Here is a 25,457-nt window from a genome sequence, read left to right as displayed (position 1 = left end):
GCCCCTCTCTGCCCTGCAGCTTCCATCACACATGCCCCCTCTGCCCTGCAGCTTTAGTCACACATGCTCCCCTCTGCCCTGCAGCTTCAGTCACACATTCCCCTCTCTGCCCTGCAGCTTCAGTTACACATGCTCCCCTCTGCCCTGCAGCTTCAGTCACACATGCCCCTCTCTGCCCTGCAGCTTCAGTAACACATGCCCCTCTCTGCCCTGCAGCTTCCATCACACATGCCCCTCTCTGCCCTGCAGCTTCCATCACACATGCCCCTCTCTGCCCTGCAGCTTCCATCACACATGCCCCTCTCTGCCCTGCAGATTCCATCACACATGCCCCTCTCTGCCCTGCAGATTCCATCACACATGCCCCTCTCTGCCCTGCAGCTTCCATCACACATGCCCCTCTCTGCCCTGCAGCTTCCATCACACATGCCCCTCTCTGCCCTGCAGCTTCCATCACACATGCCCCTCTCTGCCCTGCAGCTTCCATCACACATGCCCCTCTCTGCCCTGCAGCTTCCATCACACATGCCCCTCTCTGCCCTGCAGCTTCCATCACACATGCCCCTCTCTGCCCTGCAGCTTCCATCACACATGCCCCTCTCTGCCCTGCAGCTTCCATCACACATGCCCCTCTCTGCCCTGCAGCTTCCATCACACATGCCCCTCTCTGCCCTGCAGCTTCCATCACACATGCCCCTCTCTGCCCTGCAGCTTCCATCACACATGCCCCCTCTGCCCTGCAGCTTTAGTCACACATGCTCCCCTCTGCCCTGCAGCTTCAGTCACACATTCCCCTCTCTGCCCTGCAGCTTCAGTTACACATGCTCCCCTCTGCCCTGCAGCTTCAGTCACACATGCCCCTCTCTGCCCTGCAGCTTCAGTCACACATGCCCCTCTCTGCCCTGCAGCTTCAGTAACACATGCCCCTCTCTGCCCTGCAGCTTCAGTCACACATGCCCCTCTCTGCCCTGCAGCTTCAGTCACACATGCCCCTCTCTGCCCTGCAGCTTCAGTCACACATGCCCCTCTCTGCCCTGCAGCTTCAGTCACACATGCTCCCCTCTGCCCTGCAACTTCAGTCACACATGCCCCTCTCTGCCCTGCAGTTTGTCACACATGCCCCTCTCTGCCCTGCAGCTTCAGTCACACATTCCCCCTCTCTGCCCAGCACCTTCAGTCACACATGCCCCTCTCTGCCATGCAGCTTCAGTCACACATGCCCCTCTCTGCCCTGCAGTTTGTCACACATGCCCCTCTCTGCCCTGCAGTTTGTCACACATGCCCCTCTCTGCCCTGCAGCTTCAGTCACACATGCCCCTCTCTGCCCTGCAGCTTCAGTCACACATGCCCCTCTCTGCCCTGCAGCTTCAGTCACACATGCCCCTCTCTGCCCTGCAGCTTCAGTCACACATGTTCCCCTATGCCCTGCAGCTACAGTCACACATGTTCCCCTATGCCCTGCAGCTTCAGTCACACATGTTCCCCTCTGCCCTGCAGCTTCAGTCACACATGTTCCCCTATGCCCTGCAGCTTCAGTCACACATGTTCCCCTATGCCCTGCAGCTTCAGTCACACATGTTCCCCTCTGCCCTGCAGCTTCAGTCACACATGTTCCCATATGCCCTGCAGCTTCAGTCACACATGTTCCCCTATGCCTTGCAGATTCAATCACACAAGTTTGACTCACACACACTAACTCCCCATTACATTAACCCTTCCTCTTACTTTTTCCACATGGGGGACGGGGGACTCCAGGAACAGAAGAAATGCTGCAGCTCCTGCACTGACTACCATAGAATTCCAGCAGCCGCCCACACTGTGTACCATGTGACCGCTGCCCTGTGATGTCATCGTGACATGTGAAGGTACCTAAGCTGAAGGGGATTTAGCCGCTATCGTGCAGTCACTGACCACTCACCCACCTCGCTGATCAGCCGGGCTGAGGGCACTACGCATGCGCTGGCTCCGCCTCGCTGTGTCCTGGAGTTGTGGTGGTGACGTCAGCTGCGAGCGTGGCTGCGGACGCCGGTCTAGAGCTCCAACATGTCCTTGCACAAGTGCCAGGAAGAATGGGAAGAGCTGGAAAAGGAATTCAAGCAGCTGCAGGTATGACAGAGCCGGTTATAACGTGTACATGCCCGGAAGGTAGACCTCCCTAGCTCTGAGCCATGGTCCTTACTGCATAATGCCGGGAGATTGGGTATAATGCGGTTCTTTTGTTCTGTTGTACAGTATCATGCTGTCGCATATCAGGCTGGCTATTGCAATGAGCTGTATGCTAGTCTCCCTCCTTGTAGTACCTGTGTGTCTTGGTGCATGCACAATTTTTCCATCCCGTTTGTATACTGCGGAGATAAGATTTTGCAGTGTTAATGTACCTAGCAATCATCCCCTTCACATGTGACTTCTGTAAATGAAGATGTTATTCATCCTAATACATTCTGGGATCACATTTCCAATGTTATGCTTTCTGGGGGATTTTATGCGTCCCCCCCCCCCCAACTATTTCAGTCCCTCTGGTCTACTAAGGAAGCATGCAGCCTTTGCTGGTGAAATACACCTATATAAAGGTACTTTACAGCTATATGATTAGCAGTGGGACGTGGGGAGCCTCTTATAGGTCTATTAGTGGAGTCCATGGAGCAAATGGTCCTATAATTCCTACACACTGACTGATAAACGAGCATTTTACCCCCGTATTTGAAGTGGTGTCCCCATATGGGGAACAGAAGTAGGAGTCCTGTTATAGAGATCTGTATGGTAAATGCGTCTTCAGGATGCACCAACAATAGAATGTTCTAAAGTACATATATAAAACAAGTACCCAGGAAAATGTCAAACTAAGAGCTGCTGTCAATGAGTGAGCAGAACTGGCTAACCTCTATAATAATAAAAGGTGACTATGATAATGGGATTTAAAAACAGCCATTATAAAAGTCCATGTAGGAGACACCTATTCATGCACGTGATAGGGGGTAATGTAATCCCTATTGTAAATGATGTAACCGAGCAGTTCTCTGACCATGTAAAGTCCCAAGGCCGCAGGCTGACTGCATTTATGCAGGTCATGGATTTCTGAGGTAACATTTAAAGTCCATAGTACTTTCTTTTAAATGGTGTATTATTCCCTGTAATTCACAAGTTTTCCTACTGAACACTGAAGTAGACATTTGAACTCTAATTATAAGAGATGACATCAGAAATTGTTTAGGCAGTAGGTGACGGGAGAAAAGAAGAAATGGGGGACTTGAACTGAGGTAAGCAGTCCAGTGTGTGGGGCTGATGGAAGTAGCTGTTTTATTGAGAGGAGTAAGAAAATGGCACAGAGAGTTGTTAATTGCAACATCTAGAGCTATAAATTGCATGGTACCAGTGATGAAGATTTTATGATGCTGAACATCTGGATTACCCCTCTTATGATGGAAATGCTTGCCCCTTTAACTTTAAAGGAGATATCTACCTTTACATAAAAAAAAAAAAAAAAGTCTTGCTGCTACAGCCCCAGGTGTGTTTTCAAACCGCACGCCCTTACTTAGTGCGTGCGATGGATATATTATTCATTTTTATTTTTAAGGTGGACAACCCCATTAAGTACTATGAAAAGTAGGTCTAAAAATCTGCTGAAACATCAATTTCTGCTAACTTGGTCATTTATTTCTTTTCTCTAATTTGGATGGAGAACAAACATTCATTGAGTAACTTATAAATTATTTTCTGTCTCCATAGAGCTGCGTTGGTTTTTAAGGAACATTCATATAAAGTTTACCAATATATTTGCTCTTGCTACAAAAACATAGATTGATAAAGAGTCATAACACGGTTGATATCACACAAGGAAAAAAAAATATATGTAGTGATTTAGAGAAAATAGCATAATGGACTAAAGTGTAAAATCTTTAATGCATAAACATGTATACTAATGCATGTGGGACAGAATACAGAAACAATCCCCCAGCAGTTGTGGTAATGACTCATACAGTTAAAACAGCAGTCCAGCATAGGATACTTATTTTCAATAGCAAGTTTTTTAAGCATGCATCTGAGAGTCATTTTTATTAGCTGCCATACAAATCATTATCTCCTTTTCAAAATGTCTTTGGAGGGTACAAAATATGGCCCACAGACTCGGGCTCTCAGCATATCATGTGATGGCGTCGGGGGGGGGGGGGCGGGGGGAGGATATCTTACATTGCACAGATCAAACACCACAAAGAGGGCGTTCCACAGACTCTCTACTTCATACATCATGTGTCTGTGGTTGCCATGGTAGTCCATGCCACTGAGCAGAATTATAAATCATTAATAGTGACCTGAAGAAACAAGCCAATGGAAAATGTTACCTACCAACATTCTTCTTACAGCTTGCCACAGTGAATTATCTTAAAAACAAAACAAAAGCAACTTTTTTTTTTTTATGAAATTGCCGCTTTAAAGAATTCATGAATACAGTGGATAAACATGGTTGTTATTCTTTATATTTTAGAAAATGTTAAGGGAAAAATCCAAATATAAACAAAGGGTCAGGCTAGATGGACCAGCAGATTTTTATTTTGTGTTGTCAAATTCTATGTTTTAATGACCTATTTATAAGTATGGTTATTGGCCGTATTCATAGTTGACATGTAGCTAGTGTCTGCAGCACAGATATTAAAAACAGGCTTGAAGGGTGTGATGACCAACATTTAGCTAAAAAACCCCAAATGTGTATATATAATTGCCAGTTTAAACAATTTTCTTCCATATAACCGATGACATAAACTATTAAAAGTGTTCAAAGGTTTTGTCCACATTTCGACATCCCCGGCTCCATGTTGTGCCCCACCCTTCAAGTACTGTACCTGTAAAATTTTAGAATCCCTAAATATTTCAGTCAATCTCTTCAGGAGGACCCAAAGCAGCAGGAATTCAACTCCACCCAACTTGTCATCCCATCTACATCTCCAGATTTGGATGTTCTATCATTAATATTTCACCCACATCCCCCTCCCTGGTTTTTTTTTTTTTTACCATGATGACTGATGTAACTTGGGGAGGGGGACTCTCACTAAACCAGAGACAAATATTTGCATTGTGTAAAGGGACTTGGTTATCTGAAGTACACATTCATTTTTATTGGTTCTAGCTATGATAATCTGTCTATTTTTGTTAAATAGCTACTGAAGATAATATTTTAGAGTCACAAGTGTTACTTTTTTTTATTTTTTAAATATTTACTCTATTAAAATAACGTTGTCTATTTGAGACCTGATCTGACCACATATTCCTACCTTAGTCAGGCTTAGTTTGTCTCTCGACGTCTTGAATACATTTGACTTATACCATATCTGTATATTGCCTGCTTCTCATTTCTTTGTGTTTGTGTTTTGTTTTTTTTACTTGTATCTTTTCAACGTCATAATAGAAATTTTTTGGGTGGCAAAAAGGTAATGATGCAGGGGGAGGTATTAAGAGGGTTTGGGATACACAAGCAGTCGGATAATCCAGGCCTCTGCCTATTGCTTGTGTTTAGATGCTGCTGTTAGTGCGCAAGACAATGGAGTGGAATTTTCCATAATTGAAAGCTTTGCTCTGCAAATATGTACACAGGATCTACCCCATTGGGAGGTGAAATTGTTTGACAAAGCATCAAGGAGCTGGATCACTGTCCCACATACAGGTTGAGTAACACAGGGGAGAGAGATCAAGGTTACAGATAACATGGAGCTGTATGTGGAGATTGCAGTTGCAAGCAGCACTTCTACATTGTGACCTGAGCATTCTTTCTTCTTGTACTGTAAGAATGCAGATCCTGTTTGTCTGCTTGTAAAGCCCTGAAGAGAAAAGACGTTGGTGTCCTGTCTTTTCTGAACAGTAACTCACTGGTAATTTATTCCTGGTTAAATCAAGAACACCCTGTTGTCTAATTTTATTGCTGTCTGCAGTATATATAATGTGAGACAAAAAAAAAACCTCAGCCTTTTTCTTTGCCACAAAGCAAAAGACGGGTAACTAATATCCTGCACAAAAGAAAAGTAATTAAAAGGTAACATATTTGCAAAGGAAAATAAAAAAAATAAAATCTTTAGCTAGTTCAGTGGTATCCGCACTTAATCGCCAGGTCCTATGACAGTGTATTTTTTCCTGTTTTACTTCATACTATCTTGTGAACTATGTAGTTAACAAATGGTGTTTGCCTGGATAAGGGCCATTTATTGTAAAGGCGCTAATATAGTAAAGCAAAAAAAGTAACACCAGGGGGTAAATGTATCAAGCTGAGAGTTTGCCGGCGGGTTTGAAAAGTGGAGATGTTGCCTATAGCAACCAATCAGATTCTAGCTGTCATTTTGTAGAATGCACTAAATAAATGACAGCTAGAATCTGATTGGTTTTTCAAACCCGCCGGAAAACTCTCAGCTTGATACATTTACCCCCATATGTTCATCTATGTGTGTATGGTCAGGGCCACAGAAGCAATAAGAAGCTGCAAGAGGAACAGTAAGATTTATGAAAGTTCTGGCAACACTGAAAAAAAAAATAATTAAAAAAATGTAATCACAAAATTAAATGGCCTATATAGTTAGCTGTATGTAAGTCTTTTAAATTGAATTTGTAGCGCAATTGACTAATTTGCAATCTCTCTCTTTTGTATCTCTTTACTAGGAAACACACAAAGTATACAAACAGAAGCTGGAAGAACTGAACACACTCCAAAGCGTGTGTAGCGGTTATATACACAAGCATAAGCGGCGTCTAGCGGATTTAAAATGCAGCTTGAAAAAGTAATCTTTTTACCTTATTTTTCTGGGAAATTAAGGAAATGGGCTGCACAAAATATAAAGTGGATGTAATTATTTTGAACATGTGGATATTTGGGGATTGCAAAAAATGTAGGCTGTCAAACCATTACAACCTTGATTACTGGAGGTGACGGTTCATAATGATCTACCCATGTTTACTTACCCCTCTGACTTCACTCTTGACAATTTAGATGATTTCCATAGAACTTGTTTTTCTTGCCAGAGTTTCCATCTCCACAAGGGAGAGCTGCCTTTGTGCTGTCGTCAGTTTGGCAGTACAGAAAGGGTTAAGACAGGCAGGTACCTGCAACGGAGGGAGGTTAAATAAGTGATTTAGTGGTAGGGAATATCCATGGACATGCTAATGGGTCCATGATTTGTCCTCATGCCCCTAGCTTGCTGCTGTGGTTTAATGTCTACATGAGTTATATAGCTGATATGATGCAATGTATACTATATCAGTGCTGTTTAAGTATTTACACAATGAGGGCTGCATTTATTTTACAACCTTGTGCTTGCAGGTCGAATACTATTTATCAAAAGATAAGGTCATGAAATGCAGCTCTCCTGCCCCTCTGATACTCTGTAATGTGCTATGTTTAATTGAAACCTAGCACATGATGACCCTACAAAAGTATGTGGACATTTGAACATCACATTCCAAAAACATGGACATTAATATGAGGTTGTCCACCCCCACCCCCTGCTGTTACATCTTCCCAGAAGAGTGGGGGCTGTTATATCACTAGATATTGGAACATGGCTTTGGGGATTTGCATCCATTCAGACACGAGCATTAGTGATGTAGGCACTGATGTTGGACTATAAGGCCTGGTTCTGCGTTCCAATTAATCTCAGCAATTGGTGTGGCTGAACTGGCCAAACACACCAATTAGTAGGGTTGTCCACATACTTTTGGCCATATATTGTACATATCAGTATTTATTTCCTTATGTTAATTTAGAGGAAATCATGCGATAACGTGTTCCTCTTTATGTACACAAATGTATTTATTTTTTTTAAAAGGGAGAAAACCAAATCCTATAAGTTGAATGCAATAGCATCAGTTCACCTTAATGGAAGAGTTTACCACTAAATGACTAAATTGTCATAGGCACAGTCAGAATTGATGCTTAGTCTTGCCTTTTTCCACAAGTTATTGATTTGTACCTCTGACCATGGGAGATCTCTTGTTTTATGCAACAAAAGCTCTACTTGTAGTTTTGAGAAGTAACGTTTCATTATGTCTTTGTAAAATGTACTTTTGTATAATATAAACTTCTAACTTCTCAGTCAATGATTTCCTGACTGGAGGGGGGGGGGGGTGCATTCGGAATGTTGGAATGCTATCTCTATTTTCTACACATGACTTAATGTTATTTAAAACGTTGGATGTTTAATCCTGCTGTTATGTAGAAGGCGAGTTACAGGTTCCTCTGTATGCAATGTAGAAGGAAGAAAAGTCTAGGCCAGAACTCCATTCAATTCAGTGAAGGATTCCTGCGCAGCACATGAAAAACAAGTAAAAATGCATTAAGTACTGGCATGTTTGACATGCTTTTTATGAATTCATTAGGAATCCACTGAATTGGAGAGTCCCATTGATGACGAGAGTCCATCCAATGCTTGGCATTGGTCTTGGTGATGTGAGGGGCATAGTCCGAACCCTGAAAAATAGGCCCCATACCATTATCCCTCCTCTACCAATCTTCCCAGTTGGCATAATGCTGTTGGGTAGGTAACATTCTCCTGGCATCTGCCAAACCCAGAGTCACCCATCTGGCCAAATAGAGAACACGTTTCCACTCAGTGTGCTTTACACCACTCCATCTGACGCTTTGCATTGGTCTTGGTGATGTGAGGCTTGCATGCAGCGGCTCGTCCATGGAAACCCATTCAATTAAGCTCCTGCTGCACAGTTTTTCTGCTTACATTAATGCCAGTAGAAGTTTGGAACTCTTCACCTCTGGAATCAGCAGTGCGTTGGCAACTTTTACGCACCGTGCGCCTTTGCAGTTTTTGACCCTGTTCTGGGATTTTACGTGGTCTTCCACGTCGTGGCCGAGTAGTTGTTCCTAAACGCTTCCACTTTCTAATAATATCACTTACAGTTGACAGTGGAATATCCAGCAGGGTTGAAATTTCACGAACCGTCTTATTGCAAAGGTAGCATCCTATCACAGTACCACGCTTGAAGTCACGGAGCTCTTCAGTACGACCCATTTTGTATCACAAATGTTTGCAAATGGAGACTGCATAGCTAGGTGCTTGATTTTATACACCTCTGGCAACAGATCTGATTGAAACACCTCAATTCAATAATTAACAGGTGTGGTCAAATACTTTTGTCCATATAGTGTATATGGTTTCGCTTTGCGGTGCTTATCAGCGCACCACTGTATGAACTGAAAGGAGTTGTGTTCATTAATTAGAAACTGCATGATCCCTTCACATACACAGCTTAAAAAGATTGATTGTTACACAAAGTGTCGGCATCTATTGCAGTGAAATAACTGTATTTAGCCCCATTTTCAATAGGCAGTAAGAAATTAAATAGTGGTTCAACATTTAGAAGCTTTTATGAATTGTTACCAAGATTATAAAACTGCTGAAATATTATATTCCTACTCAATACTGACACCATGCACATTTGAATATTAGTAAATTCTACATGTGATTTACACAGCTAGATAACGGAGATCTGTGAAGGCCGGTGTGTACCTCTATCTCTCCTGCACATGTTGATACTTGTGTTCTCTGGAGCATTAATTCTACATGTACATACCTGTTCTCATACAATTACAGCTTACAGAAAGGTCACAGCTGCTGTTATCTGAGAATACATAATTGTCTCTAGTACAGAAAGTACTGTAGCAGATTAATCTCTCCACAGTCATGCACTTAAGTTGTCAAATCTTCAGTTAAAAGATGCACTCTGTGATACCATATGATTTGGTTGTATGCTCCATGTTTCTGGTCTAAGGTTTATGCAAAAACTTCTTCCCTTTCCCATGTTCTGGATTGTGTGGTTTGGACCCTAGGTTGTATGATGTGTAGATTGTCCCTGTTAGTGTGCACAGAACATGGAATTGATTTTGAAGAAAGGCACATTATATTATTTTTAATGACACATGACGGTGATTATCATGAAACAAGTTTCTTATGTGTGAAAGTTCCCCTTTTACTTTACACATATTTAAGGGCAATACCCAGGAGGAGTCTCCTTTATCTATATAGATAAATGTATTTATGCTTTATGGTAAATTGGAACAGTTGAACTGGTGCTGTTTGATTATACAACATCTTGCATGTCAGCTTATTTCATTACTGAATTGTTAGTTTCCCCGCTTCTGCAGCCTGGTGTATTATATTTCATATGCCTCTGTTTTTAGCATGGTGTGTTTTTTACTTTTCCCATCAAGGCATAAACAGTCTGCAAGCCTTGGAGAGACGGACCTCATCCAACAGATAGATGGCACCTTTAAAGAGAGGCACAATGCGTTTTTTGACATGGAGGCCTATTTGCCAAAGAAAAATGGGTAAGTTTGACATCCTTGTTATCCTTTTAGTCATATACTTTGATTGCAAACTTCTAGGAATGTAAAATATTATCTCCCCAAAGAACAATTGATTCCAACATTTGCATGTGATGTAGGACAACTTCAGCAGTGTTAAGGTATGCTGGGTATTTTAGGGCATTCTGTTCGATCCTTTGCAGTAAGTTCTTTGATTACAGTTTAGTCATTTAAGTGCAGTAATTTATTTAATGTAAGGTTTAAAATGATTGTGGAAAATAAGTTCTGCTGTGTAATTTTCAGGTGTTGCAGGCCAAAGAAAAATCAGGATTAGATAAGCTGATCTATACTGAACTTTGTACAATTTTATACACCAAAGTTTTAGTAGATAAGATTTATGGATAGCTCAAAATTAATAAATGTTTTAACCAAGTCAAAACACACCCAAGCGCTATAAATGGATGGAATGTTGATATATTCAAGTGATTGCAGCTTCCAGAGAGAGACACTGTAGACTCCAATTATCATATACAAAAAGGAAACGAAAAAACTGGCTGCATTTATCGCGTAAATAATATATGTAACAAAAAAAAAAAAGGTCCCCTTTATCTTGGAAAGTTTAGTTTACTAATGTATTAAAATACATAACTACATCAAAATATAGTATACACAACCTACCAGCTGGTGTTCAATAAAATTGTATATATCACAAATACTGCATGCAATGCTAAAATACGCTTGACACAAATTAATCATATAATTTTGCAGGAACGATATCGATAGCGGTTATTAAGCAGTGAGGGGTACGTCCAGTGTCTCCTAGGAAAGCAAAATATAAGCTCCACTGCTGGTATTTAAGAGCGTCTCGCTGCTGTGCCATCAGTCTCTTGAAGAGTGCGCATCCCAGTTAGCGGCTTCAGCATAAAGACATTCACTCTGAGTCCGCTTCAGTGTTCTCACTAAATGTAATCATGCAGTATTTGTTAGATATACAGTTTTAGTGACTATCAGCTGGTAGTTTTATGTATAATATATTTTGATGTATTCTATGGCTATCTGCTACTGTTTTGTTATATGAGAACAACTATCAGTAGAAAGACTTGTGACCTGAAAGTCTCTAACATGAACATTTTGTCTCCTCTTTTAGTTTATATTTAAACCTGGTACTTGGGAATGTGAATGTCACTCTCCTTAGTAACCAAGCAAAGTAAGTATGCATTTTAATGAAGGACAAATTCAACGTTGCTATTTTGGCTTATCTGCAGAGTCTACTAATAATTCTCCACCACTTGTTTCTCCTTCACTATGATAACAATGTTATCCATATTCCACTATCGTGTTGAATAGAAACACCTCTGTTCTCGCACAGATTGGTCTATAATATGTAGATTTTGTCAATTCTTCCTTTCATTAATATAAACTTTATTTGGCAAGTATTATTTAAAGGCACTCTGAATACAAAAAGTTATTTGACTAATTGTACTATCCCTCTGTCCAGGATATGATCAGATTTAGGGAGTTGTCTATTCCTTCTTTGCCTACCCTCTAACAGTTGTCATACCCATGCCTTTCTAATGGATCGCACACCCAAACTATTGTACAGCAAGAGCATTATTAACCATAAATTGACTGGAGAGCTATGGTTGAAGCTAAATCTTTCTATTATCTTAGAATTTTGCTTTCATCTGTAAATATTTCCTTTACAATGGGTAAAAACAAAGGGTTTGAATCAGAGCCGCCCACAAATCCATCCAGTAAGCTGTGCTTCCAGTGCTACAGCTGAGCTTTCAGCTTAAAGCTGTAACCAGTGGTGGTGGTTGATGACACTGGGCATTGTGAAATATGAGAAAATTCTTAGGAATATAAGCGGCTAGCTATGTGGTGGTAGCCTATTGGAAAATCCCAGAGCTTCCGCCTCTTACAGCAGTAAAAAAAAAAAAAACAAGCATAAGATTACATATTATACAGTCAAAAGCAATACATCCTATATTTATGTTCATACATTTTAAATGTACTCAGATTTGCATCTTCAAAAAAATAGCACTTGTCACTGCTCGAAGTGGCAGCAATTGACATTTAAATCTCTCCCAACCTATACAGGCTCCACCTGCAAAATAGTCGTCACACGTTCTTTTGTTCTATTTTCAGGTTTGCTTACAAGGACGAATATGAAAAATTCAAGCTTTATTTGACTATAATCTTGTTGTTTGGAGCTATAGCCTGTAGGTTTGTTCTTCATTACAGGTGAGTTTTTTTTTCTGTTCTGTCTAAACTTGAACTAATGTAATTATAAGGTGTATTTGGATTTGAGTTTGTAAATTAAATGATTGATTACCTGTTTGCGCACTCATACGTCAGAATGCCCAGAATCCCAAGGTGATGAGCCAGGCCAATGTAGAAAGAAATGGCTTTTAATTGACAGAGTATGAGAATGAAATGTTAGATACAGTGATAAATGAACAAGTAAAGAAAAAACTAAATGCAATATATACTGTATGTGATTATAGTATTGAAATTAGTTTACATTTAAAAATACCATAATCTCCCAAGTACACTGGTGTTCTATATTGATGGCTCTTATCCAATGTCTGACAAGTGGAAACCCCAAACATACCTTGTACACAATGGCAAAGATTGTCCACTTAATGTTAACGGTGCACCATCCCCTGCAGTAACCTGGGCTCCACATGTAGGTCTGGGCCTAAAAGCTTTTGGGCTCAGATGATTTGGCACTGCAAAGTAATTCATAATGTACAAACCTGAAAAACCTATCTACCTTTACCTACCTTAAATAAATGTAAATTATAACTTTTAATCAGTGTAAAATTTGATCACACACCAGATTTATATACTTTAACAGAGCAGTTTAGCATGGCATAGAGCATCCTGTGATGCCACGGCACATTATAGGGTGGCACATGAGAGTTTCATATGATATTATAGATCAGTAGAGATGTACTTGTGGTATAACGTGTCCGAATGGGTCGTCTGAGCCGCATAGTCACAGAGCAGTAGATAGTGGTGTGACATAAAACTTGTATAGTATTACTAAGCAATAACAGCATGCCAGAAGTAGCACACCTATAAAATAATTTGCAACTGGGGGGGGGGGAATATCTTCTAAATAAGGAATGTAGCAGAAGTTATGATGTTTATTGTATGACCACTTGTTTTTATACTTTTTTGTTTGTTCTGTTTAAAATTTGCATTTTTTTTTTTTATTTTTTTTTTTATGATCCACTAAACCTAAACTAAGTAAGTTAAATATTAATGAGTTATTAATAACCAGTATATATGTAATATGTGCAGGAGTTTCTTCCGAAAAGAAGATATTTTAGATAGGCGATCATTTCCTATGCCCAGAATGCTTTGTGTTGACGAGTCCATTGCCACTGCATTTAGCCACTCTTGGCTACCTGTTTGTCTGATGGCATAGAGCCATATCTTTTACTTTGTTGCTTGACAAATGTAAATGCTGTAGAATGTCAAATATTGCCAGCTCTGTAAAGCTATGAAGACTTTGACATATTTGTGAATACGGGAAGGAATAATAGATTAATATTCTAAGTTTAGCTGAGCCTTAAGGCTTTGGAATTCAGGGCTGACACTTAGATTTTCAAGAAGTGATAGGAAGTGCGTTACATTGCTAGATTCCCAGAATCCCCTTACAGCAAAAGCTTTTACAGGGATTCTCCACTCAAGACCTCAAATAACAAATTAGTTTTAATGCATAAGTGCCCATTTGTCTTTGAGTGATGTCTTCCATGGACAAGCACCACAATGTGGATGAGGTTGATGGCGTAACAGGGCCATGTTATTTCACATAGGCCTAACGGCAAGATTTTGTGGTCAATCAATAACTGCTGTTCTAGGGTTGTGATTCCTGGGTAATAAGGATTGTTGCTTTACTTTCAGTTATTGTTATCACAGATTTGTAAGGTGCCACAGTGCTCCTCAGGGCAGTTATTTGCTTTTATATACACCACTAAAAATCAGATCTTTTGGGTGAAACACATTTACACCCAGGAATGTATTTAGGCAGGTATGAACCTGTCAGCCGGCAATACCTCACCCGTATGACATGGCGTGTTCATATTTCAGATAATTTTACTTTATTGCTTTACACATGGCCTCCTGTAACTTTTTACCTCTATGTCTTGCTGTTGTGTGTTGGTTTTCCTTTGTTTACCAAACCCATTACAACTCCGCTCGGCTCTGTATTGGATACGTTTCTCTCCACAGAGCTGACTTGTGTCATACCAAAGGGAAATAGTGATAAACAACTCTGCCTTGGAAATGTACAAATGCTCTTATTGAATAGAAGGGGAGGAAGAAAGATGACGCTATGTATAGTACAAGTGTGTTTGAGTTGGGCTGAGTACTTATATGAAGTGGTGAAGTGAAGCTGAATGGTTCTTGTCTATATGTCAGATTCTACATTATGTTCTTATCAGATATGAAGGCAAATTGCAGCCTCCTGCTGCTCACTTGGTGGATGATGCCCCTCAGTTTGTAGGTTTATAATTTCTGGTCGCCTTCTCCCTCTGTTCACTCCACGTCATATAATATTTACTCATGGACTTTACGTTTCTTTCCTAGAGTGACTGATGAAGTATTTAACTTCTTGCTGGTCTGGTATTACTGCACACTGACCATCAGAGAAAGTATACTCATTAGCAATGGATCAAGGTAAGTATTTCAACTGCAGCAGAATGTGTTCAATGTATGTAAAGCAAGAAGATCTTTTATTGGTTTATGGCCAAAATGTCACTAGAACTCCTTTCTCCTTCAGGTAATTTACTAACATTGCTCAAAGGTCTAATTGCTTGCTATGGTTTAGCAGAGATTTTCACATCTCTTTTCTTTATCTAACTTGCACTAGACACATAATTGTGGAGCACTTGCTGTAGTTTAATGCAGATTTCCATCTGTGAGAAATGTTGGTAAATGACACTCTGGTTCCTGATGCTATGTAGAAAACTATAGTGTACTTCTGTATTGCAACACACATTCCCCTGGTGCAGGCAAATATAGACCACATCCAAAACTCCTTCACAGATTTAGCTAATGCAAGATTCCAAAAGCACGTACAAATAATTTATTCCAACACAAACACAGTTTGTGTTTTGTCCCTGAAACAGTGATGTGTAAGCTGGGAGACTTTCACTTATCTTTGTGTGTCACTATTAAAGGCCTGTTTAATATACCTGTTGTTTACTTGTACTTCAAGAATGTTGGACAGAAAACACAGAAGACAGCATTATCATTGTCTAATGATGTATTCATTGCTCTGAGAAGCTTTGTATCTTGAAGCATGTAAGGGTCAGTTTGTTTAGAGAGCTCATCTATGTATAAACCACATTTGATATCTTGGAGAGCAAGCTTAGGCACTGAGCTGTTGGCTTACAATCAGCTGTTACTTACGCTTGGTAAGGGGACATTTATCTCCACATCAGTCCACAGTGACAGATACTAATGTGTGTTTTACAGGTCCACGAGCAGACTTGGAGGTAAATTAATTAGCACCTTCTATGCTCAAGATAGGATATTGAAAGTGTGTGCTGTTAGTCGCCCTACTACAGGGGCTGAGAAAAGTTGGTATTCTCAGACCTGTGTTTTGCAGGCTGACTGCTATATTAGGAGCCCTCTCACATCACATTCAATCAAGAAAGCTATGCACACTATTTGGTCATTTGTAGGTTGCCACAATACTCTGCAGAGCTGAAGAGTGGGTTAAACAAAAACATACGTAAGGAACAGAAAAGGCATGGATTGGAGAACAAATTGTATGGAGGGCTCTGCTTTTAAGAGCTTACAATCTAAAGGCACAAGGCCCTGTCAAACTGTACTGCTCCCTACATCTCCAACCTCATCTCCATAAATACTGCCTCCTACTCTCTGCGGCCGGCCAATGACTGACTGCTTTCCTTCGCTCTGGTAACCACCAAGATTCATCCCGCGCTGCTCCCCGCCACTGGAACGACCCCCCCTCGTTCTATCAGACTATCCCCTAGCCTGTATAATGGTCATTTAAAACCCACCTGTTTAGAAAAACCTACCATTCCTTCGCTTAACCATTCCACTATGCAGCTCACCTCACCTTTTTCATTCTCCATCTCCTACTTTTGCTCCTTGCCCTCAGATCCCCTTATATTGGCTCACCCTCATGTGGTAACAGTTTTGTCTGACCCTTTCCCTTTTGATTGTAAGCTCTAGTGAGCAGAGCCCTCTTCCCTCCTGTTCTCATTACCTATAACTTCTGCTCACCAGCTACACTGCAGGTGATAAGCTCAGATTTCTACATGTTTGAGACTTAGTTAGCGCTGGAACATCCATGAGAAGATGGGAGAGAGTTCAACCCACAACATGGTTGAGAAGGAAGAGTAGTGGCAGTGGTTGGCGTAAACGTGGCAGTGGTTGGCGTAAACGTGGCAGTGGAGGCCAGAGGAGTGAATTGGTTCACAGTGGGGCTTTCAAGCCGTAAAGCTGCAGTGATATAATATAGGGAAACCAATCAGTTGTTAGATCAAAGACATCAACATTTTAATCCATAAGTATTACCCAAGATTGTGAGAATACATAAGTATGTATCTAATCTGAATTCCAAATTTAGATACAAAGCGTAACAAATAATAATTAACATGCCGTAGTGTGCGTGTAAAGTACCATAACTTCAAACATGTACATTCCCTATTTTGAGGGACCCCCATCCAACATATTGGGAAATAAATGCATTTTAACATTGTGTCTTTTCACTATATTTAGGCAAAATATTACTTTATATGTGGATTTTTTTTTACTGTCCTTATATAGATTCTATACCATATTACATACTTGTACTACATTAAATGTACTTATTTCCATGGTATTAGTCTATGCTTGTTGTTTTGTATTTTGTTACCTATTTGATTACAATAGCAGATATTACCTGTTAACATTATAATTGATATTCTAGTAAATCTGTCTTGGTGGTGCTGGAGTGGTCTTTCATTTTCCAACATTGCTTGTTTTTCTTTTTCTACACAGAATAAAAGGATGGTGGGTTTCACACCATTATGTATCCACGTTTCTTTCTGGGGTGATGCTAACGTGGTAAGTGCAACCCTCTTAAATTTGGCAATAGAATCACTTTCTCAAAAATGTATGTTTGTAAAGGCTACTTGGTAATAACAGAGTAGCACATTATACAAAAGTGTTGAGTAACCCTCTGTTACAATATTGGTGGTCCTTACAATAATGTTGTCATTTCAAAATTACCCATTATATATTAATTATGAGTTAGAGTGCAAAGTTATTCCAAAACCGCTGCTGTCATTTTTTTTTATTAAAGTGTTCATCAAAGGTGGCACAGGCAATTTGAAGAAATGTCAACAATATTTAATAGAGAAACAAAGGGAATTGACAATGGTAATAAAATACAACACGAAAGTTTTACTCTGAGCCAGACTGGGATAGATAAGAAAGGAGTAAGCTGACAGTGCAGAGACAGATTTATAACTGTGGCGAGAGGCCTACTGGTGATACAATTTTGGACACGTTGGTAGATGATCTACAGGTATTGATGGAACTGTCCCTTTGAAAGGTCAAGCCAATTACTTATGTCTGAGAACTGGGGAAATACTCCTGACCTCAGGAAGTCAATAGTGAACCGGAAACATGTCTTGGACCACGTCATGGTCATTTGGGGTAAGAGACTTGGAGTCAAGGTTGGAATGCCCCATATGGGAATTATAGCAGAGGGAGGGGGGGTGGGGATAGTTTGTAGGTCTATGTTGCAGCTGGACCATATAGCCAGATGGATGACATCGGATGAAGGGAGGTTTCTGGGTCGTGGGCAAAGCAATGCGTTAATGGGGATGGGGGCCCAAAGTTTTGTACTCTGGCAACCCTGACTCTGGAATTCGGAGGGGAGTGCCAATGCACACATTGGCAAGGTGGGCGGCGCGGTAGTATTTGCAGAAATTAGGAATGCCCAGTCAACCTGCTCCTAAGGGTCTCCAAAGGATGCAATGTTGAGTGTGGGGTTTTCTTCCCAGCCCAGATAAAAGCCATAGCCACTGTTTAAGAGAAGAGGGGACTACAGCTGGGACTCTGACGTGCAGTGTTCGGCAGAGATACAGCAGTCTAGACAGGATATTCATCTTCACGTATGTGTGATACAGCCAATCCAGAAAACTATACATGTGTTTAGTCCCTTTTGAAGCAAAACAACGTGAGGACAACTTTCTTTGGTACACAGATTCTCCTCTTTTGATTAGGAAAATACTCAAATACTTTTTGTCTTGTTATTTGAAAGGAAAATCAAGCCGCTTAAAGTATTGTAATTTGGGGGGACAAACAGGACTAAAATGTTATATTAAAATTTGGTGAGATCCAGCAGTTCTCAGCTCTCTCAAAGATATCGGGAAACAAAACTCTAGCGCTGGACAGTCTGTATAACCATTCAAACAAGTACATCCAAGGTTGACAAAGGAGAGGCTATAAGTAAAATGGAGAGTAGAGAAGGCCTTGCTGGTGACAGCTTACAGCCTACTGTCTAAATCATGGAAGAGTAATTATCATCATTGTTCATCTAAAATAACTGCATAATAATAATGCAAAATAAATACAGAATTCCCAACATGAGTGAATAACAATACAAATGTTTACATGTTATAGAGTAACATCTTAAATGTGACCGTATGGAGTGCACTGGCTTATTGAGATTGGTATTTTATTAATATGTTTATCTCTTATCCATATAGGCCCAATGGGCTCGTGTATCAGATGTTCCGAAATCAGTTTCTTGCATTTTCAATATATCAAAGTAAGTATAACTACACTAACACTCTATTCTCCAAATCTAAGTGCTTATTCACATCTGACCACTGTTTAGATGCTTTAATGCGTTATTAAATGCTCTTAAAAGTAGAGCATAATAAAGTGTATTTGATCTATCATTGGCACTAATTTTTCTATTTGACATTAAATTTCAAGCATAATTTGATGCTCTCATGACGACATCTGTGGCTGTAACTTCCTGTTTAAGTATAGAAAAGAGTTTCACATAACACTTACAGATTTCAGCACATTGAAAAGCCCACACACACACACACACACACACACACACACACACACACACACACACACACACACACACACACTTTGAACCTTAAACTGAACACCCTTTGTAATCCAAACCAGAGAATTCCCAGTCGGCTCACGAGGAATAGTTAGACAAGCAGGGAACAGTAGTCTATTCCCAGTGTCTTCGGAAAACATTGTCTATTACAACTTTTATAGACTTTGTTTTTCCAAAATGTGGTCGTAATTCTCTGGTATCAATTCTGAAAAATGCTTCATTGGTGTTATAAATGTTACACACTCCTCCTGCACCTGTATTATTGCCTCTACACAAATGTGTAGTAGTAACACACCGCTATCAGGCTTGTTGTTTCATTGTTTAACTTGCACTGGATATATTCTACATTACAGGGAGCAAAATGCAAATTTCTTTGAGTTTTTTTAAGGGAAAGTAAATGTGAAAATTCTGTCTGTCTGGTATGTTGGATCTTTGGATAGAGACCTATTTACTGGTTCTGCTAGTCCCTTCTGTTACCTCCTCTGCTTTCCAATGTCTAATAAAGAAGTAATTACTAATACATGCAGTTGAGAAGGGATGTGGTGCAGGTAACAGTGAGGGCTGCAGATTTTAGCACATGCATAGTAGAAGGCTTTATCTGGAAAGACAACGAAAACAATGATGGTGCTTCTAAGGGGCAGTTTAGTTGCTATTTATAGCTGACTGTTATAGAAAATATAATAAAAGCCTTTATGTGCAAATGTTTATACAACTTGCATTTTTTTTTTTTTTTTTTTAATCTTTCCATTATGATTTAAGTGTGCCCTTAATGCTGATTGCCTGCTATGGATAACTGCACATTTGCACTTTGTTAGTACATAGCTAGCTCCTTTATATTTCAGTTTGAGCAAATTAGCAGTTGAATATAATCTTCTATTTCCATTTCTTTCCATGGTAGCGGATGATTGTTATAAGAATATCTTTCATTTAGCAGAAATCCAGACAATTAACGTATTTTACAACTCCTGGTCATTTCTTGCTCTCTGAGTATGGACAAAAATAAATAATTATGAAAATGTTTTGTTTTAAATAAAAATCTAATTGCTTCTGTTTTGTCTATAGGCTGTGTACAGTTTCTTCAATATTATTATCAAAGTGGTTGCCTATACAGATTACGTGCATTAGGAGAGAGGAATCATTTAGACCTTACAGTGGGTAAGTACATGGACTCTTGGAGTGCTAACATATACTATAGGCCTGTACATTTAGGTTCCAGTATAAGAAATATAGTATGGAAAAGGAGGTTGGATTGTGGTTTGCAGTTCCATGTAATGTATGGCTTAAATGTTAAAGCATAGTTTTGAGATTACAAGTCCCACTAATAATTGATGTAGCTAATCCGTTCACCAGAAATGCAGCGCCCCCATGTGCTTTGCTTCATAACTACAGTTTCTTCAGCCTTAGAGCACAGTAGCAAATGTAGTGTATTCTGGAGTTGAATATTTATGGCTGGTCTTACTCATTTTCTAGAGGGTTTTCAGTCTTGGATGTGGCGAGGACTCACATTTTTACTCCCCTCCCTCTTTTTTGGCCATGTAAGTTGCTTGTTTTGTCTTTGTTTTGTTTTTTTAAATAATGACTTTATTGAAAAGACAAGATACTTATAACTAGTACTGGTTGTTTAGCAGCTGAAATATGGGTTATTCACAAAATAAACTTGTATTACCCATAAATAATTTTTTTTATTTTTTTTTCTGTACATGATGAAGGTATTACCTGCGTTGTCTGCTATCCTTAGCTCTGTCATATTCTCAGCACTTTCCAGACCCAAATGATCACATAACCCTTGCAACTAGGTCACATGTTGATGCATTTTGAGAAGATTGTCATACATCAATAAGTTTGACAAAAGAGCTTAGGAAGGAGATAAAGGGATTCTGGGGAAGAGAAGTCAAACAGTGGCAGCTGTACCCAATTGTAAAATCTGCAGGCATGCTAGCGCGGTCATAGAAACTAGGTAACGTTATATAACAAGAATATTTTTATATAGCCATCCCTAATATTTTACATTAGACAAATACATAGAAAAAAACAATCTATTGATGGAGCCCGTTATGCTCATAAATTCACCTTTCACAAAGTGGCAGGTTGTTGGACATAACTGGGATATACAGTATTTATATCATGTACAAAAATGTTAGCAAATAGGTTTACTGACTTTGATAGGACAATACTTTATTTAGGGCAGAAGGATGCAGCACCATCACAGAAACACATTATTATTATTATTTCCCCTCACCCCGTGATTATCCAGGTTGTGTGTACATGATATAATGACATTTATAGCGGTGTCTATTTGTAATCCTCTCTCTATCTCTCTCTCTCCTAGTTTTGGCAGTTGTATAATTCTATCACACTTCTTGAACTGTCTAGACATGAAGCTTGCAGGGAGTGGCAGGTATTGTATAAACCTTAATGTTTTGTACAGAATGTGTCAGAAAACTAATCTTTTTATAACCTGTCGCATTCCTGAATTATTTATTTTTACAAATTATTACATTTGTAAAGACTCTTAAGTAGCGCTATAAAAAAAATTATTTGTTGTACTTCAAATAATTTGTGATTCAATGTTTGTCATGTAATACAAACTGAAGATCACTTGGGAGTCTATTGACTTGATGGAAGAGGCGAGGACTGTGATTCATCACACAGATTTCCTCCAGAAGAGGCACAATCGTTTAACACCGAGCTTTGTGAATCATCTCTCCTTATGCTGCTGCAAATCTGGCGTCTTGTGAGTTTGTCAGGGGTGGAGTATGTCTGAGGCCCCAGAAGCAGCGTGTGAGAGTACTGTGGGCACACCTAGGTAGAACAAACACACTAGGATGACACCTTGCTGTTACAGCTGTATGGAGTGAAACCTACATCCAGATGTAACTTACATTATTCCCTATATAAATTGGCTTTTTGTGGTGAGTGGGCTTATTACCTAGCGGGTATTATAGATTCATTATACGATCACAGCTCACAATTGAACTGTTGTCTCCTAATCAGATTCTTGTTTTGTGTTGTTCACTTTGGTGCACAAATATTTTTTAATGAATATTGTTTTATGTCTTGTTTCAAATTGTTTTGCATGGTTTCTATCTCTATCTCTCTATCTCTCTATCCATACACCCCTTCAGTGTGGGACTCGGTGCTTCAGACCGCAGGAAGAACATTAGACCTCTCTCCCATCACTCCCTTTCTACCCATTTTTAATCAAACTCATTGGGGCGTATTCAATTGTTAGCGTTAACGCTAACAAACGAGCGCTCGAAAAATCTTAGCGTTAATACGGTAATTACTCGCGGAATTTCAGCTCGCTGCTCCCTGAGCTGCTAGCTCAAATTCCGTGAGTAAACTACCGTATTAACGCTTTTCGTGCGCAATATTACCGTTTAAATGGTAATATTTTTCGAGCGCTCGTTTTTCAGCGTTAACGCCCACAATTGAATACGCCCCATTATATTGGTTGTACAAATATTTGTTATTTGTATCAACTTCACTATATAGATAAATAACTTACCTCTGTGTTTTTTGTTTTGTTTAAACTATCACAAATGCAGTTTCTTTCTTTCCTATACATGTTTGTAACTGATAACTTTTTTTTTATTTAACATTAATCGGATACTAATTAGTAACGCTTAGACTTTCCTGTTCCCCACAGTGATGTCCTGTTAGTGACTGACTTAGGAGGGGTTTAATGACTGCAGTACAATGACTGCATTAGGCCCAGCCTCCTTACCCCCTGCCTGCAGAAAAAAGGAAGATGCTATTAAAATTTCTGAGCATTTTTTTTTTTTTTTTTTTTTAATGGCTGGAAAAATACAGTATTATTAAAAGTTCTCTTGTGACACTCACCATAACATTACTTTTTTTTATATTTATTTATTATCTTTATGTAATTTCTAACAGTCTCTCAAAGATCCGTTATGTCGTAATAAAATGTACACGACCGGAGTCATTTTGTACATTGTTCTCCGATTTTAAAAGAAAACAACAAAAAGTGTGCTAAATATTGTTTCTGTTTACAAATCCCGTAGGTGTTTGTGCTGGCCCTCACTTTCCTGGTACTGTTCCTGGGTAACTTCCTGACGACCTTAAAGGTGGTCCACACAAAGTTTCAGAAAAACAAGAACAAGAAGAAGCCTTGATGATGACTAGACCCCGGACTTGTTGACTGTTACATAGCCAATGAATTACACTACAATAAATCATGGAAAGCCACGTCTACAGGAAAGCAATCCTCACATGCTGCTCCCTACTTCTCTCTGGGAGAGAAACACCTAAGCTTTTACAGGAGTGTAACACTTTACATGCCACAAGCGGCAAACGCAATGATTTGCTCACACTTCGAACCACTTGAAGGTTTCAATGTGCGTATTTGCTGCATATAACTGACAATTGTGAAATCCAGTCTGCACACCACGGCATCTGGACAGACCGTCTTTATAAAGTCCTTCAAGTGACTAATAATCCTGCCTGTAACAGCCCTTGCAGGCAGATCTGCATTATGGTTTTGTTTGTTTTGTTTTTTTTCTTTTGTTGAAGCAATTTGCATTTTGAATACTTGACAAAGATAATGTGAAAAGGGAATTTGCCTTTTGATAGGTTGTATGATCAATACAATGTTTACATTGAGATCCAATACATGTTCATGATATTGAAAATGTATGGTTATATCTGGAAAGGATGCAAAATAAACTTTAACTACACTGTTTTATGAATCAAAAGTATAAAGCAGATTAATATGTAAAATAACCTTTGACTAGTGCAGTGGTATTGGCTGAAACATAAAGTGGTTTACATGTTAGCAGCTGACAACAAAAAATACTACATAGCTTTATGTTAACATGTTGATAGATATATATATATATAATGAAAACAGGGATACTCTGTACTCTCCAAACACATAATTAATGCTGTACCAAGTACTGTTCTATAGTAAAAACAGGGAATGTTCGTTCCACATATTGCAATATATGTTAAGCTGACCAATTTACGCCAAAGTCTTATATATATATTGATGTAAAGTTGGGGTGAAAACTATTCTTTGCACTCTGGGCACTAGAAAGTGGTGGCAGTGTATACACATTTTATCACTTTTACCTCTTCCAATTCATATCAACTGTAGACATAGTATCCTTCACATCCTTTGTGTACATAAGAGCTTAATGGCATAATTTCCTTTACATTTACATATAAATTATATTTCTGTAAGTAAATATACCATGAACATGAGGATATCCTCTAATAGGATGAAGAATGTCTCTTTACAGTATGTACAATTAATGGGATGGTGAAAAAATGTGAGTCTCGTCTGGACCAGTGATGGGCTCTCATTTAGCAGTTATTATGACTAAAGTTTGGTGATGGCAGTCGCTTTGAGAAAGATATATATTTATTTTAATACAGACAGACAAGGGTATAAAGAGAAAGGAATAAGAAGGGGGGCAGAGAACAGATTAAGATGAAAGGAGGTAATCCAGGTAGCCAGACAGCGTTCGACTGCACTGTACTTTTAGGTAAAGGAACATTAACAGAGGATGAATACCGTAAGCAAAGAGAGTGTTGCAGGGTCATTAGAGTATTGTTTAGGACTAATGTGTTGACTGTGTAGGGGAAAGAAGGCAAATCTGGATAGATAATCGTTGGATTCTTTAAATTCCAGCCAATTCTACCAGGTCGAGGAATATTCAGATGATTGGTCAGACGCATAGAGGGATATGTCATCCATAGATATATAAAAGTCAGTGCGTTTAAAACGCTCGTTCATGGTGGGAGGAAAGGGGAATCAAAGACTTAGCTGCATGTTTTAAGAGGAGATTTTTTTAAATGGCAAAATGGGAAAGTTCAACAAAGATAGAAACGAGGATCAGTCGGCACATCCGCCCCTGTGATGGTTTTGGAGAGGTGAATTATTTCACTCCAGTAGGGGAAGATCCTGGGACAAGTCCACCATATGTGCAGCTGTGAACCCACATGACTACCATCTCCAACAGAAGCGGAATGCTCTCGGAGAGAATTTATTTAACAGCTCGGGACACCTGTACCACCGGGGTA

General features: G+C 39.5%; 2 protein-coding genes across 4 annotated transcripts in view; one reads left to right on the top strand and one right to left on the bottom strand.

Moving 5' to 3' along the window:
• Positions 1-1,999, bottom strand: part of MORN3 (MORN repeat containing 3) — a 49,671-nt gene extending 47,672 nt beyond the window's left edge. The window contains exon 1 of one of the 3 annotated variants that reach the window (XM_075178155.1): positions 1,923-1,999. The gene's annotated coding sequence lies outside the window, so the exon portion shown is untranslated. Of the gene's footprint in view, positions 1-1,725 lie in introns of all 3 variants that reach the window. The other 2 variants (XM_075178140.1, XM_075178165.1) reach the window with 2 other exon arrangements.
• TMEM120B (transmembrane protein 120B) lies at positions 1,873-24,155 on the top strand. The gene is made up of 12 exons (XM_075178090.1): positions 1,873-2,106; positions 6,640-6,758; positions 10,199-10,315; positions 11,439-11,498; positions 12,440-12,535; positions 14,891-14,980; positions 17,318-17,383; positions 19,036-19,097; positions 20,475-20,567; positions 20,883-20,947; positions 21,742-21,810; positions 23,438-24,155. Exons 1-12 carry the CDS (start codon positions 2,044-2,046, stop codon positions 23,546-23,548), a joined length of 1,011 nt encoding a protein of 336 aa, XP_075034191.1. The 5' UTR covers positions 1,873-2,043; the 3' UTR covers positions 23,549-24,155.
• The last annotated feature ends 1,302 nt before the right edge of the window (positions 24,156-25,457 follow it).

The sequence above is a fragment of the Mixophyes fleayi genome, chromosome 1 (assembly GCF_038048845.1).
Source record: "Mixophyes fleayi isolate aMixFle1 chromosome 1, aMixFle1.hap1, whole genome shotgun sequence".
In the NCBI taxonomy this organism is placed as follows: Eukaryota; Metazoa; Chordata; class Amphibia; order Anura; family Limnodynastidae; genus Mixophyes; species Mixophyes fleayi.
The sequence above is the reverse complement of the archived record's forward strand: the minus strand, read 5'-3'. Positions and strand labels throughout refer to the sequence as shown.

Coding starts and splice junctions, on each gene's coding strand:
- TMEM120B (XM_075178090.1), top strand. CDS start 2,044: ATGTCCTTGCACAAGTGCCAGGAAGAATGGGAAGAGCTGGAAAAGGAA. Junction 2,107..6,639: donor AGGAATTCAAGCAGCTGCAG/GTATGACAGAGC, acceptor TCTCTTTACTAG/GAAACACACAAAGTATACAA. Junction 20,948..21,741: donor CCTCCCTCTTTTTTGGCCAT/GTAAGTTGCTTG, acceptor TCTCTCTCCTAG/TTTTGGCAGTTGTATAATTC.